Source organism: Rattus norvegicus, chromosome 10 (genome assembly GCF_021556685.1).
Source record: "Rattus norvegicus strain SHRSP/BbbUtx chromosome 10, alternate assembly SHRSP_T2T, whole genome shotgun sequence".
Lineage (NCBI taxonomy): Eukaryota > Metazoa > Chordata > Mammalia > Rodentia > Muridae > Rattus > Rattus norvegicus.
In genome coordinates this window covers 79,046,871-79,069,130 of record NC_141543.1, presented here as the reverse complement: position 1 = coordinate 79,069,130, position 22,260 = coordinate 79,046,871, and the positions used below count along the sequence as shown (strand labels likewise).

Genomic DNA, 22,260 nt, shown 5'->3' with positions numbered 1-22,260 from the left:
GAGAATGGGTTGGGGGGATCAGTGTGTGGCTTCAGCTCTGGGAATAGCTTTTCTGCACTTCTGTCAGCAAGATCTGATGGGAGATGAAGAGTGGGAGACACAGGACAGCTCTCTGCTTTCCTCTCAACCTGTGTCAGCAAAGATACATCCTTTCGGGGGGCTGTGGCCTATCTGTGGGCAAAGTCACGAAGAGAGCCTCTCCTTAGGACACAGTCATGTCTGTTGCCATAAGTAGAATCAGTATAGTGGTCAGAGGGGAAGAAAGGTATGACCCACTGGGGCAGGACAAGGTGCCACGACTAGCTGGACTTGGCTCACCCACAGTGTTACTTCAGTATTCCTTTTTCAAGCCCTGGCCTGTGTTCTGAAGAGCACCTATTTTCCCAGGTTGTCATTAAAACTGTCATTTCTAAGGAGTCAGGGCTTTAACCACAAAGACTGGCAGTGAGGTTTAAGTAACGCCACAGAGTCTATAATAACGTGCGCAGGCTTCTGACGCTGACCTCGGCTTCATTCATTCTCCAAGGGCTTTCGGACCAGCCCCATTGAGGATACAGTACATCAGCTCCAATCAATAATTTTGTAATAGAAATACCATGCACTTGATAAATGAACTCTAGAGCAATTAGCGACTAGCCTTAAAGTCCAGACCGAAGTATAAGTTAATCTGGAAGCAGATGGAGTGGGGGAATGTTAATGGTCTTTAAATCAGTGGAACGGTTTTCAGTAGTTGACACATTCCTGACTGTCCCTTAAGAGGGTGAGCTGTCGTTCGAGTACTGGCTAGAAAGCCCAGGCGCAACTGTCAAGGAGTCTTCTGCACAAGCAGAGAGAACACAATAGGCCTAGGGACCCGCTCCCATTTGTGGACAGACCTGAAAGGTGGTCACGCCCTAGGGTTGATGAGAACCATCAGAGGGACAGAGGCTTGGAGGCGTCCTGGTGCCATATATTTCAAAGAGCTTTGATAACTATATTCAGCCACACCTAAGCCACGAGCTAAACAGGAAAGCAGGGTTGGCTTGGTTTACATGTTTTCTCCTGAGAGCAGGCCCGCAGAATGTCGATGTGACTTATCCAGAGTCGCACTCCTGGTAACCTGGAAACAGGCTCGAGTCAAGCTGACGCGCACTGGATCCGACACAGGTGTTTGGCCTCCTGAAATGAGTCCTGTGGAGAAATGGCCACCATAGACCTGCCACCCAGACACCTCACACAGTCAGCTGTACAGGGAACACCCAGACAGCCCTGAGGTCTAGTTGTGGGTCATTCCACACAGTCCAGCCTTCCAGATGGAGATTGTATAAACAGAGCCAAGGCCATCTGCCAAAGCTGAATTCAGCTGATACTTACCAAGTGTGGGACAGTAGTCGTCACTGGACATGGTAGGTACATCACTAGGCCTGAGTCACGATGCTTTTAGCTGTTTGTGTTTCATAGAGGATTTATGGGCTGAGAACCTGAAAGAGCCACAGAGGGGTAGGCTCTAAGTGTGTGGTCTTCCAGACTCTTCTATGTAGTTCTATTGACTTTCGCTACCCTCTAACTTTAGTACCTTTAGATAAGCTGCTTTTCCTCTTGATGGCTACAGCTGTGTGGGGTGTCATGCTATCCCACCTAAAAAAGGAGGTGGTTCAGTCGATAGTGTGTTTAACCTAGAATGCATGAAGTCCTGGGTTTGATCACCCTCAGCCTTGGATAAACCCAGCAGACTGGTGCACACCTGAAGACTTAGCAGTCAGAGGGAGGGAAATCCAGAAGTTCAAAGATCAGCCTTAGCTACACAACAGATACAAAGCCAGCCTGAGCGGTATGAGATCTGCTTCACAAATGCAGAACAGCACAGTGCAACGCAGCTCAGATGGTGGTCCAGCTTCATGCTGATTGGCCAAGGCCTGTGCTGTCAGAACCAGTCACTGAGCCTTAGATCTGTCTCCTTCTAAACCAAAGGGCTTTTATACAGTGGAGGTGGGGGAAGGACTGCACCCCAAAGGTAAGCTTGGGGGCTGAAAAAGAGAAAGAAAATTACCTTGTAGTAATGACCAGAGGCGCATACCACCCTCTTGGAGGGTTATGGTAGAACACCAGCGCTTTTCCCACCCTTAAGAAGAACCAGCCAGCCTGAAGCGAAGACGGTGGGTGCTTAATGACACTACACCACCAAAAACCCAGTCACAGACGCCTGTTCCATACACAGGAGGAGCATGGTGGGGATGTGATTCAACAGAAGAGAGTAAATATGAAACCCTGCAAACAGTTAACTGTGGCTGGAGAATTAAATACAGTAGGGGTGGGGTGAGCATCCGGTGGTGTTGGAGAGCTGGACAGACCAGTGCAGAAGGCCTGTGGTACCCAGCTGTGAAGCCTAGATTCACTTGGGCAACAAGTAGGGAAACCCCATAGCAGGAAGTGAGACCAGAGGTGCGTGATTGACATACTCTGGCAGCATTATTCAGAGTAGCATGGAGGCGATGGACAAGTCACAAACAATTCCTAGACATTGTAGCCTCTGAATGCACACCAGTAGGTATCTACACAGAAGGTCTCATACGCCCCTCTACTTGATAAGCCCCGTCTCAGCCCTGGTGATGGAGGCTAGGGTAGGGTACAGAAGGGTTCTGTGGTATGGTCCTTGCCTGTGGAGTCTACTGGGAAGGACAGATCACACAGTCAAGTTGAGATCTAGCTGTAGGTCAGGGAGTACTCAGCAGACAGCAAAGCTCAGTACTTGAGACCTGGCCCTGGTCTTCAGAGATTGGGAATGGAAGACCAGCTACTGAGTAGTGCAATGTAGACTTAAAGAGACTGGGCTACCTAGAAGCCAGCCAGGGTCACTATGTCTCGAGGGGCTGGGGATTGGCTCAAATTCTTCATAGTAGTAGACTGAGAAAAACAAAAACCACCTAAGAAAGATGACCTGGGCAGGGGCCCAGAGCTGACACACATCTCCATTTTACCTTCAGTGACAAGTTGTCACCCACTGCCATCCTCCGACTGTCAGTTCTCATTCCTTTGCCCGCATGGCAGCCTCTGCCCTTGTTCTTTCTGCTGGTCCCGTCCATCTTTCATTGTCCTTGTCTGGCTGGGATTAACCACACCTGGTGAACCGAACGTCTCAAAATACACATCTGCCGGAAGTTTCCTTAAAGAAGAGTATCCTGTTAACAAGAAGGCATTAGAGACATTCCCCCACTTTATTAATACAATAATAATAACATCAATTCACCAGTAGCTGCTCCATGATGAGTCGAGTGCCATGTGCACCAAGCCCGCACACCATACCCCCACTTAATTCTGAAGCCATAAATGGGCACCATCAGTCTCCTTCCCATTTTAGAGATTACAAACTGTGGCTCCGGGAAGAGATAGTAGCTTATCTGAGGTGGCAGTGACAGGATTTGAGCCTGTCCCATCAGCCTGTGCTCTCAGCCACTATCAGCACATACTGATGTACCAGTCTAGCTACGGCTGAGCCAAACTGCAACTTTTAAACACTCAACAGAAAGGTGCAGCTGTTCCCACTCAATTCTTCCTATCCTTAGGGGAGACGATAACCAAAATCATTTACAAGTGGTCTCGAGAGGCACGCTCTGCATTTTTGCACCTGCTTCTGTTGTTGGGACTCAGCAGCATGGTTCTGCCTGGCTGATCTTTGGCTGACATTTTGATTTGGTCCCTGCATCTATTCGGACCAGTGTCAGACAAAGGAGACCCAGAAGAGGTGTGGTTCAGCCGGAGGGAGCCAGGTTGAAGGGAATTTTCTGAAGGGAACCTTTAGGTAAAATACAGCTGAAAGGAGTTAGTCTCTGTCTGAGGTGATGGATAGGGGTGGGAATCTCTGGGTAGGCAGACTTCTCTGCAGGGAGGAGTCAGCATCCCTTTCTTTGCCTTGCACAAACCGCATCTGGAAAGTGGTTGGGAAACACTGCCCAGCCCAAGAGCAAGGAAGCCATTGGCTGCCCAGTTGCTGGGGCTGTGCTTTGGACCAATGGTGGAGAAGGGGGTGTGGCCACAGGCGCAGCCGACTCCTTGCCCAATCTTCTTTCAGGGAGGCTTGGGCACCAGGTACCATAGCAACTGCAAACAGGGGCTCATTTGTTTTGTAGATGAGTAATTACTACACAATTAAAGAAGGCTAAAAATAAATGGGCCCTTTGTTCCTGGCTACTTATTAATATTAATAAAGTGGTCTGTCCAGGTCCATGGCAAATAGTGAATGCCACGCTTGCGCCTGGGTGCCTGTGGTAGAGACTGATGTGTGAGGAAAGCAGGCCAGCCAGTTTCCCAGCCAGCTTCCCTTTCTTTCTGGAAGTTATTTCTGACTATGTCTTGGAGAGGGTAGGCTTCCCAGGCCTTGGAGAGTTCAGCCTTACAGGTACACACAGAAAGGTGGGTTCCCTGAAGAGTCACAAAACTAACCCACCCCTCCCCCGCCAGAGAACAGACCAGAAACACAGCAGGGACAGCGTGACATTGGAAGAAACTCCTTGTCTCTTTATTCTGTCTTTGACCTCACATTGTCTTTTTAATGCAGAAAAACACCCTTTAAACCTTCCACGGAGGTGTAGCCCCTGAGGTTTTCAGGTCTCCCTCTGCCAACCTCGTTTTCTGTTTGCCTGCTTTGAAGAGTAAACTCACCAGGACATGCTAGTAGGGGTCTCACCGAGTTCATGACCTCCATTCCCTAGGTCTTGACCTTCAAGGTTCAAATAGCTAAGAGGAAATTGAAACCACCAAGAGGTGCACCCGCCTCCTGGGAAAGGAGATGCCTGTGAGTGAGGAATAGTTCAGACGATAAACCCACAGGAGGATGGGCGGGGCCCGGTTCCTGGCTGGCATCCACCTCCACTAAATGAGGATTTCAGACTTCCAGTCCCCAATAGTCCCATCAACCCCGCAGCTCTGTATGCTGCTCTGTCCAAAGCTCCTGATCCTTCGTCCTAGGAGACATAAGCAGTGAAAATGACAGTGGCTTAAGGATAGAGCGCAGAGAAAGCCGAGAGCATCCCAGTGACAGGAAATCCCGTGGAGGTGTAGGGTGTGCCCTTGAGAACAGTAGGCCATCCAGTGCAGTATGCATGGGGGTGAAGCGGGCCTCTGTTTACAGTTAGAATCGCATTTTCAGTATGTCAGATTTCTAGTCTTGAGTGTGCTTGGTGGGAACTTGTAGGCTTCTGGGATTCTTCTGTCTTTGTGAACAGTATTCATTAATAGCAGAAGACCTGGGGCTAGGGGAGATGGCCCAGTTGGTAAAGGGTGTCCTTTTGCAAGTGGGTGGACCCGAGTTCTGATCCCCAGTGCTCACATAACAGCGAGGCACAGTTGCATCTCTAATCCCAGCACCCACAAGGTAGAGATACGTGAATCCCTGGAGCTGATTGGTCAGCCTGCTTCACCAAATTGATGAGCTCCAAGTTCATCGAGAGACTCTGTCTCAACTAAGGTGGAGAACAATAAAGACACTTGACAGTGGCCTCCACATGCACACATACACACACACCACACACGTGCAATAACAGAAGACTTGCTAATCGCTGCGAATGATCGAGCCACCCTAAAGATTTGTTGCAGCTATGCTGCATGCTGGGATCATCTCAGCATTTTTCTAACTTCCTCATTGCTAGGCCATATTTCAAATCCATCGAATCAGAGCCTAGGCAAAGTCAATGTGTAACCATAGCCTCAGGTCCTGGTTAGTTTTACAACTTTATACCATCCCTGACCATGACAGGCACCTAGCATCCTTCAAACAGAAGCAGGGGAAAGTCACCAGCCTAGGTTTAGGGTCCCTGTGGCCTCAGGGCTCTTCTGCCTACCAGGGCCAACAAGACCACCTTCAAGGATGGCCTTAGGGGTCCTTGTCTCCTGAGGTGAGATTCTCCCCTTGAGGCTAGGCTGAGATTAGGAGCAAAAAGTTTAGAACAACTGTAAACAGGGAAGCAGCCATACTCCTAGACTCGCTGACAAATGGGAGCCTCTTGCTAAGGTCGGAGTTTGTTTGTTATTAAAGACCTAATTAGGAACATGAGAGGGAGCTGAATGGCTCTGCGCTTGGTTAATTAGTGACATGTATGCGCCCGCTTTGAACTTCAAGGACACAGAGCTATTAGTGCTTACATCAAAAATGGATTAAACTCCTGTGCCTTCACAATCATTAAAGACGGACTACTCGAGTGGAAAGCCTTTTGTACAGTTCCTCGGGGGGCTATGCCCTGAGCACCCTCCTCACCCACCATCTACCACCCACACCCAGATGCTGGATCCCCTGGTGCCAAGATGCCGTTAGATGTGATTGGGTCGCAAATGCCAACCAGCCCTAAGGTGTCCCAGCTCCTCACAGGACCCAGCAGAGTGGGGTGGACTCTGAGGGCTGAGTTAGTTCTCTGGGGACCCCAGTGTGTCCAGGCTCTTTTGACAGGGATGATGAGCTCAGTGAGGGCTTGACCAGTGTCCTCTCCCACTTACTGACTCCCAACACTGACTGCATCTCTGCTTTTTGCCACAGGGTTCTTTGTTTTAAGACACAGTAGGAGGTGCCCCAGTCATCAGCAGAGATGAAGTCCCCCATGTCTTTGTAGGCACCACCCGACCATCCCTGGCTAGTGCTAGTAAGAGAGGTGTCTACAGCACCAAAATGATTCAAGGACAGGCACCTGACTGAAGTTACATGTACTTTCAAGTTAGAACTGGATTCAGTCCTAAGACCCTGCGTTTGCTCATCTATTACACAGGGTAATCCAGCCTGGTACTCTCTTATCCCATTAGCTCTCACCTCTCTTGGCCCAGCCATAGTAGTGCACCTCCTGCCCTGGCATTCCTAGCAGGGAGGTGCTGACCACTGATTCTTAGGTAGCCATCATTTCGGGAATCCAAGCTAGACCATCTTCTAAGTCTATAGCCTAAGTCCTAGCCTTGGATCTCATAGCTCTGCAGTATGTTTGTAGCACAGAGAAATACACACTGGTCATATGAGAAGTAATGTGTAAGACCCAAGGGAGCTATGGCTGGGACAGGCAGGCATGGGACCTTCATCTAAGACCCAAGGGAGCTATGGCTGGGACAGGCAGGCATGGGACCTTCATCTAAGACCCAAGGGAGCTATGGCTGGGACAGGCAGGGATGGGACTGTCACAATGAATGTGTAGCATCACAGTCACAAGTGGGTGTGACTAGAGACACATGGGAAAACCGTACTGGTTGCTTCCCTCGTAAGTTAGGTAGATGATGTGCCCCATGGACAGATCAAAACAGGCTGAGGGTCTTTCTCAACATCAAACTGGAGTTCACCTGCTTTCATCATTTGGGTTCCCTATTCAATTTTGGTATTTTGGTCCTATACCCTAAAGGGCTGGACAAGGAGACAGAGGCTACATGTTCAGATATTGAATGGTTTAATGCAACATCTCCTGGGTACTGTGGCTGTGAGTGGGTTTCCTTCTCTGCTGCTCCCGTCAAATTCTACCCAGTTTTAGACAATATAGAAAGATAGAAAGACCTGGACTTCCATTTCTTTTCTTGGACCTACAGTAAGGCTATTGTGAGTTTTCTCTACCCACTAAGATTAATTCCACTCTTGGCCCAGCCCTTCCTGACCACAGGTAAGCAGAGCACATACAGACACACACACACACACACACACACACACACACACGTAAGGATGTGCATTCCCAGTGCAGGTTGCTGGTCCAATTTCCATTCCCATCTCTGAGAGGAGATAGGAAGGCCTCATTGGGTCAGCCATCTAGGTGTTTTCTTGCGCATCAGGAAGCTTTTCATTTAATATAAAATACCTCCAACTCTCATTCCAATACATCCCTCTTGCTTTGCTAGCCTTCTGAGGTATAGCAAGTGTCCCCGCTTTTCATGTCGCACCCCCCACCCCTGAGTCCTTTTTTTCAGGTCCAGGGTGATTAAATGCACCAGATGGATGGATTGAACCCTTTTGTAATCACCTCTAGGTCTGTATGGCAAGTGGATTGCATTTTCCTCTATTGGACTTTGCTAAATGTGCATACAGGACCTATGTGGGGCTCTGCATATACCTGATAAGTCACAGAGCTTTTTCTCCTTTTCATTCTCACAGCAGTCTAGCGACTCAGATTGAATAAGGGGCATATTACTCATGTGTCACAGATAAGGACACAAGCTAGTGTCAGGGTAGAGCCAGGGTCAAACTAAGGTCTTCTGACTCCAAGTCCAGTGTCCCTCTCTATCCATTGTACCTGCCCCCCGAGGGCACTGCCTGGACTGGAAAAGCCAGAGGATGCTGAAGGTCAGTGAGGTGCAGAAGGAGGGACCACCTTAGACGGCACTCCATGATACTTCCCGATATCACACACACGCAGGCACGCACGCACACACAGCTTGACTAGCCATACAGTAGTCAAGATGCCCTTCCTCACCCATGAAAAGTGATGCTCTATCCTTTCTTGGAGTTAGGGAACCACACCTGATCCCTCCAAATGAGTTTCAGTGCCCAGGGAAGGGAGCCTTCCATTTCACAGAGAGAACTTTCTATTCTTTTTTTTTTCCTCCGGAGCTGGGGACCGAACCCAGGGCCTTGCACTTGCTAGGCAAGCGCTCTACCACTGAGTCAAATCCCCAACTCCCAGAGAGAACTTTCATGGGAACTTGACCTCTGGCCTGCTTCTTTGCCCCTCACAGCTCACAGGAAGAGACCCTGTTATCAAGTAGCCAGCAAGTACAGTGTGAGGAGTTGTGCTAACTTCCAGAAAGAGGGGATTTCTTTGTCCCAGCTACCCGCCTGCTCTCAGCAGGCAGTAACAGCCACCAAGCATCTGTCCCTATCCCTTCCTGAACAGGGTCCCTAAATAGGTTGCTTGCCTGGGGACCTTATCACACTATCTGGGCTGTGGTTCTTCTGCCACAAGAGACATGAATGTTGACTATGGAGCTTGAAGGGACATCTTTCCTCTGTGGCCAAACCCATGTGGGTGTAGGCTCCATGGTCCCTGGAGAAGGACACTAGGCACCTATTGCCTGTGCACTGTACCCTCTGTGAGGACTCAGCAGCCAAGTCCTCCACCCTTCATGGGGGATGCTTGCTGCATAGCCTTGAGCTGGGATGGGCTTTGGCCAAGCAAGTACATACTCCAGTGGAACTGGAGGTGGCGGTAAGCCATGTTTCTAGCACAGTGCCTCTCTTCCAAGAGTGCTGTTGGATGGGATATGACTGAGCAGGGAGGGGTGCTGTAGGCCTAAAATGAGCTTCTTGTAAAATTCCCTCCAGACTACAAGTGCCAGGCTTCCAGGTGCACATGGAGCAGGAAAGTTGCCAGGGGCAGGGTGAATACCAACAGCCCCCCTGTCTTCTAAGCCTTCCATAGAGGGCTCTCCGGACAGCATTCTTCCGTCGGCCTGCTGCCTCTTGTATTTCTTTAGCTGGATTTGTCTCCAAGGGTGAGGCTCTCCTGCCTTCTCTTCATTGCCTGTCTACTATCTTCCTAGAAGCGCATCTTATCAGAGGAGAAAGAAAACAAAAAAACAAAGAAACCTCTCTCTCCATCTTCCACTACTACACTTTCCCAACTCCGCCCCATCCTCTTGCCCAAAGTCAAAGCCAGTTCCTTCTTCTGTAGAGGGAGGTTTGGTGCCTGGGTGAACCAAGAGCCCACTGTTGAGCTCTTTGTGTTTCCTGAGCCCAGAAGAAAAGAGTGTGGTCCACCAAGACAATCCCACCCTTTTTGCCTTCCTGAGCAAGAACGGACAACTGTTATCTGCAATTTTATTGTTCTTGATTCAAAAGATCCTGCTGCCAGTGCATTTCCAAATAAGCTATTATTGCTTGGAGCACCTCCCCCTCCTCCCCTAGCCCACTGGCTTGATCGTCTTGTTTATTAATTTCTGGCCAGTGCTTCAAAGGGGAGCATCCTGCCCAAGGGCATCCAGGGGTGATAGCCCCTCTTTCCTCAGCTGAGGGAGGCAGGAGCCGGACCTAGTGTGGTTTGGTCCACTTTGAATCTTGTGTCCCCTTCTCAAGGGAGAATCATTAATCTCTTCTCACTCTCGTGACAAGTGCATGGAAAGAAATAATCCACTTACATGATCTTCAAAGCCACAAGAGAAGTGAGGGCCTCCAGCGACAGGTCCCCAGGCAAGAGGGACTCCACTGTACACTTAAGATGTTCTTCTTGGCAGCTGTAACAACCACAGGAGCCAGGAGGAGGAAGTAAGCCTTCTAAGGCTGAAGACAAGCAAATTTCTGTCACCGAGTTTCTTTAAAACATGCTAGCTAAGGTCTGGCAGCTGCTGGAAGTTTCAAAATCAATAAGAGCTTGCTTTTATGATGGAAATTGCTTGGAGTTTTGGGGGGTTTGGGGAGGTGGTCTGTTTTTGTTTTTTAATATATTTAATTTTATTGTATATGCTTTGGTGTGAGGGTGTCAGATCCCCTGGAACTGGAGTTGTGAGCTGCCGAATCTGTGCTGGGGATTGAACCCAGGTCCTCTGGAAGATCAGCCAGTGCTCCTGACCACTGAGCTATCTATCACTGCAACCCCTCTGTTTTTGTTTTTTAAGACGGGATTTCAGTGTGTCACTGGCCTGGAACTTGCTATGCAGGCCTCTGCCTCCGGAGTGCTGGGATTAAAGGTGTGCATCCCCATCTGAGGCCTATGATGAATTTTTTAACAGCAAATGGAGTTTAATCTACTAAAAGGGTAGAAAAGCTGAGGCAGAATTCACCTGCTTAGTAGTCAGGAGCCCTCACTAGGAAGGTGTGGTGACTTAGAAACAGGCTAAGCCTAAGGCAGTATCACCTTTGGCCACCCCTGTCCCAGCCACAGTGCACAGTCTCTGGCTATGAGGATGCTGGGTCTCCCTCAGTAGCCAACATGCAGTCCAAGCTTTCTTTGCCTCAGTCTGGAGTTCCTACCTGAGATAAAGTAACCAAGATGCATTGTGGTCAGATAAGCTTTATCTGTCAGCCTTTTGGGTTAGTGTGGTCTGCATTCATTACTTACCTGTTTTGTTTTGTTTTTCAACCAAAGGGAAAAAAGTTTAAATCCCCCCCCTTTCCTTCTCCTGCAGGAGGTGAGTGTGTGGGTATCCTGTAGGATCATTAGCAGCACCCCAGCCTTAGCCAACCTTCAGGTTACCATTCCCACCCCATCCCCTCCCTCCCTCCATACCCTGTTCTGCACCCCAAAAGAGGACTCTGCCGCCTTCATTACTGTTAAGATGCCTGAACTTTCCATGACATATCCCATCCTCTGACCACTTCAGTATTGCCAGTTTTCATGCAGGGTATAAATGGAGGGGGTGGGGAGGTAGTAGCCAGCAGGGATCGGGGGAGAAGGGGAGATACAGAATGGAGATCTTTTTATTTTGTCTTTAAAAAAAAAAAAACCACACACAAATTCGTCATTTAATGGATCCAAAAACCAAGAGAAATGGAATGAAATACACACACACACACACACACACACACACACACACACACACACAAATGAATTCAAAATCCCTTTCCCAAAGATTTTTTTCAATCACACAAAATTGCTTTTGTTTCCTGTCATGTTTTAATATCAATATTAACACAATGTGTAGTCTAAAACTAGTTCCTTTGTAGTTTGCATGGGATGTGAATGCTGTCTCAACGTGCCCAAACCTAGAAGACTGCATGAGCGTCAATTCAGATGTGAAAAAAAAATCTTTCTCTCTCTCTCTCCATATATATCTATTTCTATTGTGATAACCTGGTGGGCAGTGAAGCACTTCCGGTTGGTTGCCATACTGTGTTGAATGACCGTTTTTGTTTTTTTTTTCTTCTATCTATTTCTGGAGCTCCAAGCTTCTTAGTGGTAGCCTGGGCTGAGTATTCTTGAGTCCCTGCTGATGTTTTCGCATGGCCTTGGTTGAGTGTTAGAAGTTGGGCCTCAGCTGTTTTTTCATTTCTCGAGTGTTTGGCTTGTAAGGATCGGTGCATGCCTGGCTTCTGGCCTCATACCCAGCTCTATTCTCTGCACACCAGTCCTGAATAGCTACAGTGCTCAACCGAATTTTGGCGCGCCCGCTTCCCCGGCAGGCTCCAACCCGGCGCGGCCCGGAGGCTTCCCGGGGGCCAACAGCCCAGGACCTGTCGCCGATCTCTACGGCCCTGCCAGCCAGGACTCCGGAGTGGGGAATTACATAAGTGCAGCCAGCCCACAGCCGGGCTCAGGCTTCGGCCACGGCATAGCTGTAAGTACCTGCCTCGCTGCCCTCCTCCTTCCTCACCAACTTCACACAGCCCATGGGGAGGAAAGGCCAGAGTTAAGGGCAGAGGAAGAGACAGGGTGACCCCCATCAGCACCAGGGCAGCTGAAGCTTCCATTTGCTGGCCCAGTCATATAGCGGAAAGTGTACGGACGGCTCTGTTAACCTCACCCATCCATCACATTTGGTCTTTGCAACCTTGAGCCATTCATACAATCTATACAAAGTAAGAATAGGATACCTTAAAAAAAATGTAAAAGCTGGGTGAGAATGAGCCATAGCCTAAGTCATGTTCTGGTATATGGTAAGTCCTCATGCCATATCCCTCATGTCAGCGGGCAGAGTCCCCAATCCGCTGTCCACTGGTGTCAGTGGTGCCTGGAAGGTGTTAGGGGAAGCTCCTTCCCAGGCCGTTTCCCTTGCTAATGTTTCTTATGGCCTCCAGGTTCCAAGTAAGTTCCTATTTTCATTCTTTAGCTGCAGCTCCCCAAAGGCCAGATGCATTTGATATCCGTGATGCTCTGTGGTTCTATAATCTGACTAATCCAGGCGATGGAAATTTGCTTAAGAGATTTGCATGCTGTTTTCAGATCGTATTGTTCTTTTCCCTCCTGGTGTGTGAGCATGAATGTGCCTGAGCCCACTTGCTGGCGTCCCCTCCATTTTTGGAAAACCCGGGCCAATGTCTGCCCTAGCCTGCCTCATTCTTTTGGAGGCAATCTGGTTTTGAGTTGAGGTGGGGGTGTCTGCTATCCCAGGTTATATCCTGCATCGGATTCTGTATCTGGGAGAAAGCAGGCAAAATCTGTCTTGGGGACCATGCAGGGGAGACCAAAGCCATTGCAAGGGCCTGGGGAACCAAGACAACTTCATTCATGCCTCCTGGCATTGGAAACACACACGTACACACGCACGAGTGCACACACACACATGTGCACTTGCACACACCCTATCTAATGCATTCTCACACAGACACATATTTGTGCATGTCAGCCAACCCCGGCCTGTACGTCCTGAGTCCTCTTTCAATTCTGCTCCAAATCCAGTATTACTTGAATCAGTAGTTTGATGAGTCTAATCCCCTCGGATCAACTGTAGTACCAAATCCAGAACATTGTTATTCAGCCCAGAGCTGCATCAATTTGGGGGCCTGTCGATCAGCACTCAGAACACGACTCATTTCCATTTTCAACAGCTAGAAACACACATCGTGTTTGTTCCTGAAAACCTAGGTCTTGGGACCTTCACACTGTAATGTTTTTGCTGAAATAATCACAGGTCATCACTGTTGATCACTGACATTTCTTCCCCCAAATTAATCTCTTGAAACTCAGGACGGAGTTCCTTGTATTTGCCCTGTGGGGTTCATGGCCACTGTCTTGGTATTTGTTTGAGGCATGAGCCCCAATTTCTTACCACTCACCCCTCAGAGTCTGGCTCTTGGTTTCCCCTTGGGAAGCAGACAAGCTTGGGTGGGGGAATCACTGGGCAAGAAGGAGGGAGCTGGGGACAGCGTCACCCTGACTTCCCATGGCACGGTGTCTCAATTACATATTCATGCTGGCAACCACCGACTCTAGTCCTAGAGGTGATCTCCTTTCCCAGGATATGACAATCTGTTCCCATGTATAACGCACTGATGACCTTAACAATTGTGCAATTTTAGGGACCTTTGATTGCAACGGCCTTTACAAATGGATACCACTGAGCAGGTGCTTCTATTACCATCTCACTATGAGGTATTACCGTCTCTGCCGTGCGTCTCCGCCCTGCCCGCGTGTCCGTACACATATGTGCTCTGCTCATACGTGTACACACATGCACATCACATCACATCTCTTCTCTCTCTGGACCCCCTTCCCAAGGAAGTGGGATCAAAAAAAAAATGTTCCAATATCTTTATTCTCTCATTTCTTCCTCCAGCTTTGAATCATGACCTTCTCCCCTCCCCCACCCCCATTTGCTCATTTTGATTTGGTTCTTTGGCTCCGTTTCTGTGTCTTCTCCACCCTTATCTTTTTCTTTCTTGAGTGGGAAACTGGAAGGTGATCTCATTTTGGTTCCGTTCCAGGAAGGATGGAGGCAGGTAAATTGGTCCTGTGTCAGTCCTCGGGTCAGGGGTTGGGGAGCAGGGCCATTCTCACAGTCCTGTGAACTGCCCTGTGGGTTGCCGGGGCTCTGGCCGATGGGGTTTGTGCAGCCAACCAGCCTGACTCCATTTTTTAGTGAAAGGAAAACATTTTTTTTGCCAGTTAACTATGGAGTAATTATCAAGATTACCACACGAAAAGCAAATTAAATTAACAGCATCACCTGCCTAACGTGAATTTGGATCCCTGCCAGTTTCTTAACCTTTTAAACTGAGCTCAAGTTAATTAAACATTTTTAAATCACTTTGATGGGAATCCAGAGGTGGTGGGAGAGACGGGAGGGAGGGTGGGCAGGTAGCAAGCAATCCTCTTACCACATTCTCCAAAAAACGAGTGTCATGCTTGGGAAGAGTGCCAGGCAGAGGGCTGTCATCCTCATGGAGGCCCGAGGTCTGTCCTGTGCTAGATGAGACGGCCAGTGATGTGTCTCTTTAAGGGAAGGTGACAGCTGAGGCCTTGAAATAGGTCCTACTTGGGAAATGCCAATATTTTTCACTCTTGAAGCTGGGGGAAGGAAAAGCCAGCTCTGGGTTTGTCCTCTCTCTTATAGAGAGGAATCTTCTAGCCCTGAAGCAGCCATGACCGTAGACCTGAACCATTTGAGAAACCCAGTGGAGTTGAGCTCCACCGATCTTTTAGATCCCTCCTTTGCTGCTGCTCGACTAACTCTGCTGCCTCTCTTAACCAAGTAAACCCTGTGTATGAGTGTTCCCATCCCTTACCTCCATTGCTCTCTGTCATTGGCCAGAGCCAGAGCCAGAGCCCCCTAACAGTCTGAAAAGGAGCTCCTCGCTACTAACAAAGCTGGGTCTTGGGGCTCGGGGACACAGGAGGGCTGATAGGGCCAAGAACTCGGGGACTCAAAGACTGCCTAGGCACAGCAGGTCCTCAGGAGTCCAGCCACCGGGTCTGTCAGTATCTACTCCTCACCCACAGCACCCCCCTCCCCATGGGGCCACCTCTGACCTGACCCCCAGTCCATGTCGCTCATCCAGCCCTAAGACTCGGTTTTTACATAAGGACAAAGTAGCCAGGAGAGCAGTGGTTCAAAACCCACCCCTTCTGGTCAAGTCACAGGATTGTGTAGCAGCTGTGGAAGTCTAGGCAGACATGTTCCTCTGACATGTAGTTACCACCCACAGAAGAACCCAGGCTCACAGGCCATCCAGGATAACCCAGTTAGCAAGCCTGAGTCCTGGGTCTGTTTTGGTTTTCTTGCACCAGAACTGGTTATTTGGTTTAGGGGGTTTTGTTGTTGTTGTTATTTATGTTTTTGTTTGTTTTTAAAATAGTTCTATCCATCCCTCAATATATAATCTCTTAGTACAGATTCACATCATTAGTTATTAACAGTTAACAATAAGCGCTCCCCCCTTTCTTTTTTGGGGTTTTCAAGATAGAATTTCACTGTGTAGCCCTGGTTGACCTGCAGCTCATTCTGTAAACCAGGTTGGTCTTGAACTCACAGAAATCTGCCTGCCTTTGCCTCCCTAGTGCCTGGATTAAAGGCATGCACCACCACAACCCAGTCGGTAATATTTGTTGTTTAAACATAGCTTTGAAAACACAATTTTAAGCAGACGGGGTTTTTTGTTTTGTTTTGTTTTTTGTTTTTATCAATGTGTGATTTGACCAGTCAAAACCCATACTGACTCCACCTCCCTCCGTGACCCCCAGAACTTTCCAACCCTGTGTCAGATCTATCTGTCAGGCTCGGCCTAGATATCTGGTTTACCAAGCTAGGAAATCAGCCGTTAGCCCAGCTATCTTTCACACACAGTCATACAACTTAGTCCTTTGACAACTGTAGTTTTGTAGTGGAGACCTTGGCGTGAACCATATGTGTGCCTGACATTTCTCTTCTCCCTCCCACCCCTGTTCTATGTTCTCTCCGGGACGCGTCTGATCTCCCTACACTACAGAGCATACCTGGATGTCCAGGCAAGACTGGGCGAAGTTTCTGAGTGGCCCTTTGTTTAGGTGACGTCCTCAGACCTGGATCCCCCACCAGCCTCACTCCTCATCCCAACCAGAGGTGGCACACTTGGATTAAGGGTTGACACATCTCATCTCACCCATCTACTATCTGCTGTAATATAAGACAACAGCTTTTAAACGTGTATATAACCCATGATTTTGGTTTGGTTCTGTTTGTTTTCCTTGGTGGTTCCCCTCCCCCTCTCCCTTCTCCTTTTAAATCTCCCTCGATCACATTTGGTAGTGATTTTTGACTTAGTCTGGTAGTCACCTAGCTTAATATCTAGTTAAAAGCTAACCATAGTATACTTGTTATATATTAAGGAGTTTTTTCTTTCTTTTTTTTTTCTTTTTTCCTTTAAGAGAATTTTTGTTTTGTTTTTGATTCTGTTCTCACTTTTAAAGGATGCTGAGATGGTGATGTTACTCTCCATTTTTGGTACCGATTTTGAGACTGTAAGACTTTTCACCCGGGACTTTAGCACTGAATCGAAATTGTGATACGCGGAGCGGGGGGTGGGCATAGACTCTATTTTGTGTTGTAGAAGTGACATACAGTTGGCTGCTCAACAGACTCTCTAGCAGTTCATTTTGTGACGTCTCTTTGTTAACCTAAGTATATCTATTTTCGGCAATAAGGTAAGGACGGCCATGTTTTGAGGGTCCTCCTTTTCTATGAGTGCTTTCTCTTTTTTTCTGTTCAAAGAGGTCATATTATAAGGTTTTTTGAAATTGTGAATTCTAAAAAACAAAAAACAAACAAAAAAATGTTGTAAATATGATTCCATTAACTACATAGAAACTATTAAGGAAGAGAGAATCAAAAATATTTTTGTGAGGGAGTTGCTCCCAGGCAGTTAGGTACCCTGGAAGGAGGGGAGGGAACCTTGATGAAGCCAGTACCACAACACAAGAGGACCCAGCTGCCAGGGCAGCCCGGAACCCCACTCTCCGCTGTTGGTGTGGTAGACCTAAGAGCTGTGTTAGCACCCCGCCAGCCTACCAGCCTCTCTGTGCCCAGCTTCAAATGGTATGGTCTAGCTAGATTTTTATTTAAAATATGAAAAACTGCTTTTCCCAAGATGTTTTTTAAAAGGAAAACAAAAGCTACAATTTTAATATTTGACATATTTCGAGTTTCAAAGCACACCTGTTTTGGCTTAGGGGAGGGGCAGGGTGGGGACATTCTTTTTCAGTCTTAATTTTTAAATATCTGATCATTTTATATTGTCCGATCATTTCAGCACCTCCAAAGGGTCCTAGGATAACCCTGCCTCTCCCTTCACCCTGCTCCCCATCTTCCCCCCAGAGAGGGGGCCTGTGGGCCAGGTGTGGACAAGCCTGCATGAATACACCCTTTCTCCATTCATTTTCTATTTACAAATTAGGAAAGCAACCTTTCAGTTTATATATATATATTTTTTTCCTTTTTGATACCTCAGTGCTGCAAGTATCATCAGAGAGGCTATGGAAGAGTTTTGTGTTTTTTTTTAATTTATTGTAGATGTAAACAGAATTTTAAAAAAATAAAATATAAGCATCTCTGCACTGTGACTGGTGGGAAAAACTGACAGCTTCCTGTTTGCACAAGTTTGACATTTGGCTGTTATAATATATGGTCCTCAGTTGGGGAAAGACACTTAGGATGAAGGATGTTTTTTAATTTAACTTTTTTTTTTTAAAGAAAAAATATCAGTAATAAGTCGGCAACAGCAACCGTAGGAAGGTAGCATTAAAGCATACTGTAGTGTGGATATATATTTTTTCTTTTTTAAAATGTGATATTGACATTTTATTAATATTTTTTAAATTGTTACGTTTATAAATTTGGTACTTAAGGCACAGCCAGTATGAGACACTGAATGCGACATTTATTACAATGAGCTGCTGCACTCCTATTTTTATAAACTTTACTGACAAGTAGACCAATGTAGACATTCACAGACACGATAGCACAGAAGCATCTTCAAACGAAAAGTCTTCGGAAAGCTGATTCAGAAAGGACGGGAAGAAGCCTGCTCCCGTTCTGGTTAAATGCAACTTTATTTCATTTAATTATTTTATTTTTTAAGAAACAAAATCATGTTCTTTTTTTTTTTTTTCTAAATAAAATTGCTGGGTTGTTTGGTAAGGTTTTGGGTGGTTTTTGTTTTGTTTTGTTTTAAGTTTCCAAACAACCAAACTAAGAAAAATGCTGGATGCTTTTAAAATACAATACTTACTCAAGTCATAAAATAACAACATAGAACTTTTATTTTTAAGAAACAACAACAAAGAGAAAGAGAGACTAGATTCCCAGCAATTCAGTGTCGAACAAGGGGATTAATTAATTACTCTTTTGTCCATGTTGATGATGTCCTGTCCCCAGCCCCCGCCCATCTTCCCACAGCCCCATTCACCTCATAGAGTGCTCTTTGTTGACCATTGTCTGTTAATAATGTATAAAATGGCTATCTTGTAAGTGTGCTGTCTTGGTACTAGCGTAGTGACTTTTTTTCTCTTCTTCTAGTACATATTGATAGGTAACGTAATTAAGGTTTTTAAAAAAAAATAGACATAGTTATTCAGATTTAGGACCAGTAAGGATAGAACTTTCTCTTATTTATGAAAAGAAAAAAATGCTAATAATTTGGGGGCAGTTTTTTCCTTTATTTTTTTTTCCAAGTTCAAATTTACTTTTATTTTTGCTGATTTGATGTGGTTTCAACTAACCCAAGGTCTCACAATGTTCAAATGCCGGCTGACTCTACGGCATTTTGTAGGTCCCTGCCCCCCGTCCGTGAAGGGGTGTGCCATACTACCTTAAATGCAAACACTAGATATGCAAAACTGGATTTTTTTAATTTATTTTTTAAAAGAGGGAGGCGTGGTATATTAAAATGATTTTACTAAGAGAAAAAATATTTTTTTAAGGATGCTCAGAAGAAATTGATAATCTGTGTGAATATGTTTTAGATGTTTATATACATTTTGAAGAGACCCAGTAGCCCATAGCACAACTTTTGTGAACATCTGATATGTTTTCAAGTGGCTATCTAGGTTAAGGTTCATCATTAGTACCCCCACCCCACCGCCACCTAGAAGTCCATCTTAAACAATTTTTGTAAATTCTTTCAACACTGATGTCCATCTTTGTCTTCGTTTCAGTTAAGCTCAGTAGCGAATGTGGGAACCCTCTTCTCACCTTCTCTGGGGGAGAAACCCTCTTGGCTAATGGCTCTTCCCTGGCATTATCAATAACCACCGGGGACTCTCTGGCTTCCAGATCCATCTGCCTGAGACCCCAAGGTCCTCTCCTCCCAAGAGGGGAGATGGAGCAGCAGTTGACTCCTGGTCCCCTTCCTACTTCAGCCTGGATGTGGGGCTGGTGGAGGTGACCGAGCCTGGGTCTCCACCCCAGGAGCCTCTGCATGTGTGGTTCGTGGCCTTCCTCTCACCCACTGGGAAAACCAGACAGCCTCACACTCTGTTCCCCATCGCTCATTGGCTTGATTCAAGTGAAACTCCAACCAGCCTTTGTGGTTTTTTGTTTTTTTTTTAATCCTTCATAACCATTCTCTTAATTTGAACTTGTAGCTTGGGCTTTAAGGTAGCATGGCTTGATTGCTGTCGACCTAACGTTCCAGTGCACAGCGATCCACGGCCACTGAATGTTACACACATCTTGCTAGACTAGTATAAAATCATTGGGTAATTGTTGGTTTAATGACCTGAAAGGTGTTCAGTTTGGGTTTTTTTTGGGGGGGAGGGGTTGTTTGTTTTTCTTTTTTTTTTTTTTTAATTTGAGAATTTAGGGGGATATTTTTTGGTTCCAAATTTAAAAAAAAGTCAAAAGCTATTTTGATTTTTAGTGCAAACTAGGGCTAGGAACGTAGCCTCCATCACGACAACCACACCGCTTCGCTCTGCCATCCACCCACTGCAGCAGCATCTTCGAGAATAAAGCAATATAGTTTACTACATTTTTTTTAATTGAAGGTCAGCCATGCTTTTCTGTATTATATTGCATATGAAATTGTTTACAAAAGAAACACTAACTCATACTTCTCTTTATCAGTTGAAAGTGACACACAGGGACAGAGGAAAATTGGAGGGCAGGGGAGGGAGGGGAGACAGGTTTTTTTTGTTTGTTTGTCTTTTTGTTTTTTCTTGAATGTGCTTTACTAACCAGATCCTCCGAGGAAGGCAAAAGCCAGACAGACAGACAGACAGAGAGTAGAGAAGCGGGGCAGGCTGCAGGTAAGCACACTGCACAAGAGACACTGGCTGGCTCCCCCACCTCAGCTAGAGCAGAAGACAAACAGCTCAGCCCAGTCCTGGGCACAGACACTACGCAAGGCGACGTTGGAATTGAAGCAATACTTTAATCCTTTTTTAAGTTTGCTTCCTTTTTTTTTTCCTTTCTTTTTCTTTCACCAAAAAAAAATATAGACTAAAATACAAAAACAAACAGAAAACATATAAATAAAACCCACCCCTCTCTGGGAAACAACCATAATTCAAACATGGCTATTTAGTAATCAGAAGGTATTGTCTCAGACAGGATTTCATTTCCGGGAGGCAGGGCATGAGGGGATGAGGGGGGAGGGGAGCGGGACTGAGAGACAGTTCCAGAGCCTCCGTGGAAGGCTTCTACTGCTGTATTCTGTACATACTGTACCACCCTGTGTGGGGTCTGTGAGTGTGCTCTTGAGTAGTGTGGGCTAGCCAATCTGCCATTCATGGTGTTATAAACTCGGAATTCCATATGTAATAGGATGCAAGTCTAAGCGTTTCATGTGGACATAAATGTATCTAAATAAAACTTCCCCTAGCACTGTGGCTGACCTCACCCTTACTTTTATACTTTAGTATGAAACTGATGAGAACTTTGGTAGTGAGTATTTTTTTTATATATATATACATATATATGTATCTATATATATATATATATCTCAAGCATCTTTCAGGTCTTTGTGTGTGGCTTTCTTAAAGCCCTGTTGTAAAAAAAAAAAATTACTATGTGGATGGCAGTCTCTCACATCACAGATGTGGAAAGTATAATTTTATATTTGTATTTTCAAATAAATAAGTTTGTGAAAGGTTTCCATCCTCTACTGTGGTCCAGAAATCAATGTGTTTGTCTGACAAAAAAAATAATAAAATAAACTGTTTTGAACAGAGTTGTACAGTGTTGTTGCGTTTGCAGAGGCTGGGGAGGGCAACGCTGCTGTTGGGTTTGGTGTGTTACCGTGTCATCCTTACGGCATGGATGTTGGTCATGTGGCCCCCCTCAAGGAGCCAGTTTTGCAGTGACTGGGGAGAGATAAGATGGACACCTGGAATTGGGCAATGAACAGCAAAAGATGCACAAGACCCGTGGGCAGGTCCGTGGTCCCTTGTGATCACAGGGCGTAGTGGAGGAAGGAAGGGTGCAGAAGGAGGTAACTTGTCCTTCATGGTGCAGGTGCTGAAAGGTTGCCTGGGAATGTGGTCTCTGCCCTTTAGGACCTAAGAGTTGTCTTAATAGAAATAATTAGGATAACAGACTAATTGTACACAAAGGTGGATCATGGGTAATACTTGCTCCTCTCTCTCATTATAGAAAGAGCAAGAACAGAGGCCCAGGTCCTCGGGGGCAAAACCATGTCTTGGTGGTAACGGATAATAGCTCGGGCCTGCCTGAACCAGTGACATGCCTTGGTTATGGGGCCCTGGAAGTAAGCAGCCTGGGCTAAGAAGTATACACAGGATGAAGTGTGGGCCTGAGAGTTTTGCAGTAGCTGCTTCAAGGGGAAAAAAAACCATAGCCCCCGCCCGACCCCATGTTTTAGTTTCTACTACTGTGAAGAGACACCATGACCAAGGCAACTCTTATAAAGGACAGCATTTAAATGTGACTGGCTTACAGGTTCATGGGGTTAGTCCATTATCATCATAG

The 22,260-nt window shown here is 46.5% G+C and overlaps 1 protein-coding gene across 42 annotated transcripts in view; it reads left to right on the top strand.

The window, feature by feature from the left end:
* The window catches only part of Msi2 (musashi RNA-binding protein 2), a 368,962-nt gene extending 347,460 nt beyond the window's left edge, over positions 1–21,502 (top strand). For 9 of the 42 annotated variants that reach the window (XM_087573094.1, NM_001430237.1, NM_001430235.1 and 6 more), the window contains 3 exon segments: positions 12,044–12,198; positions 13,880–13,952; positions 16,286–21,502. In XM_087573094.1, coding sequence (XP_087429220.1) covers positions 12,044–12,198; positions 13,880–13,921 — 197 coding nt within the window. In that variant the 3' untranslated portion in view covers positions 13,922–13,952; positions 16,286–21,502. 42 annotated transcript variants of the gene reach the window in all.
* The last annotated feature ends 758 nt before the right edge of the window (positions 21,503–22,260 follow it).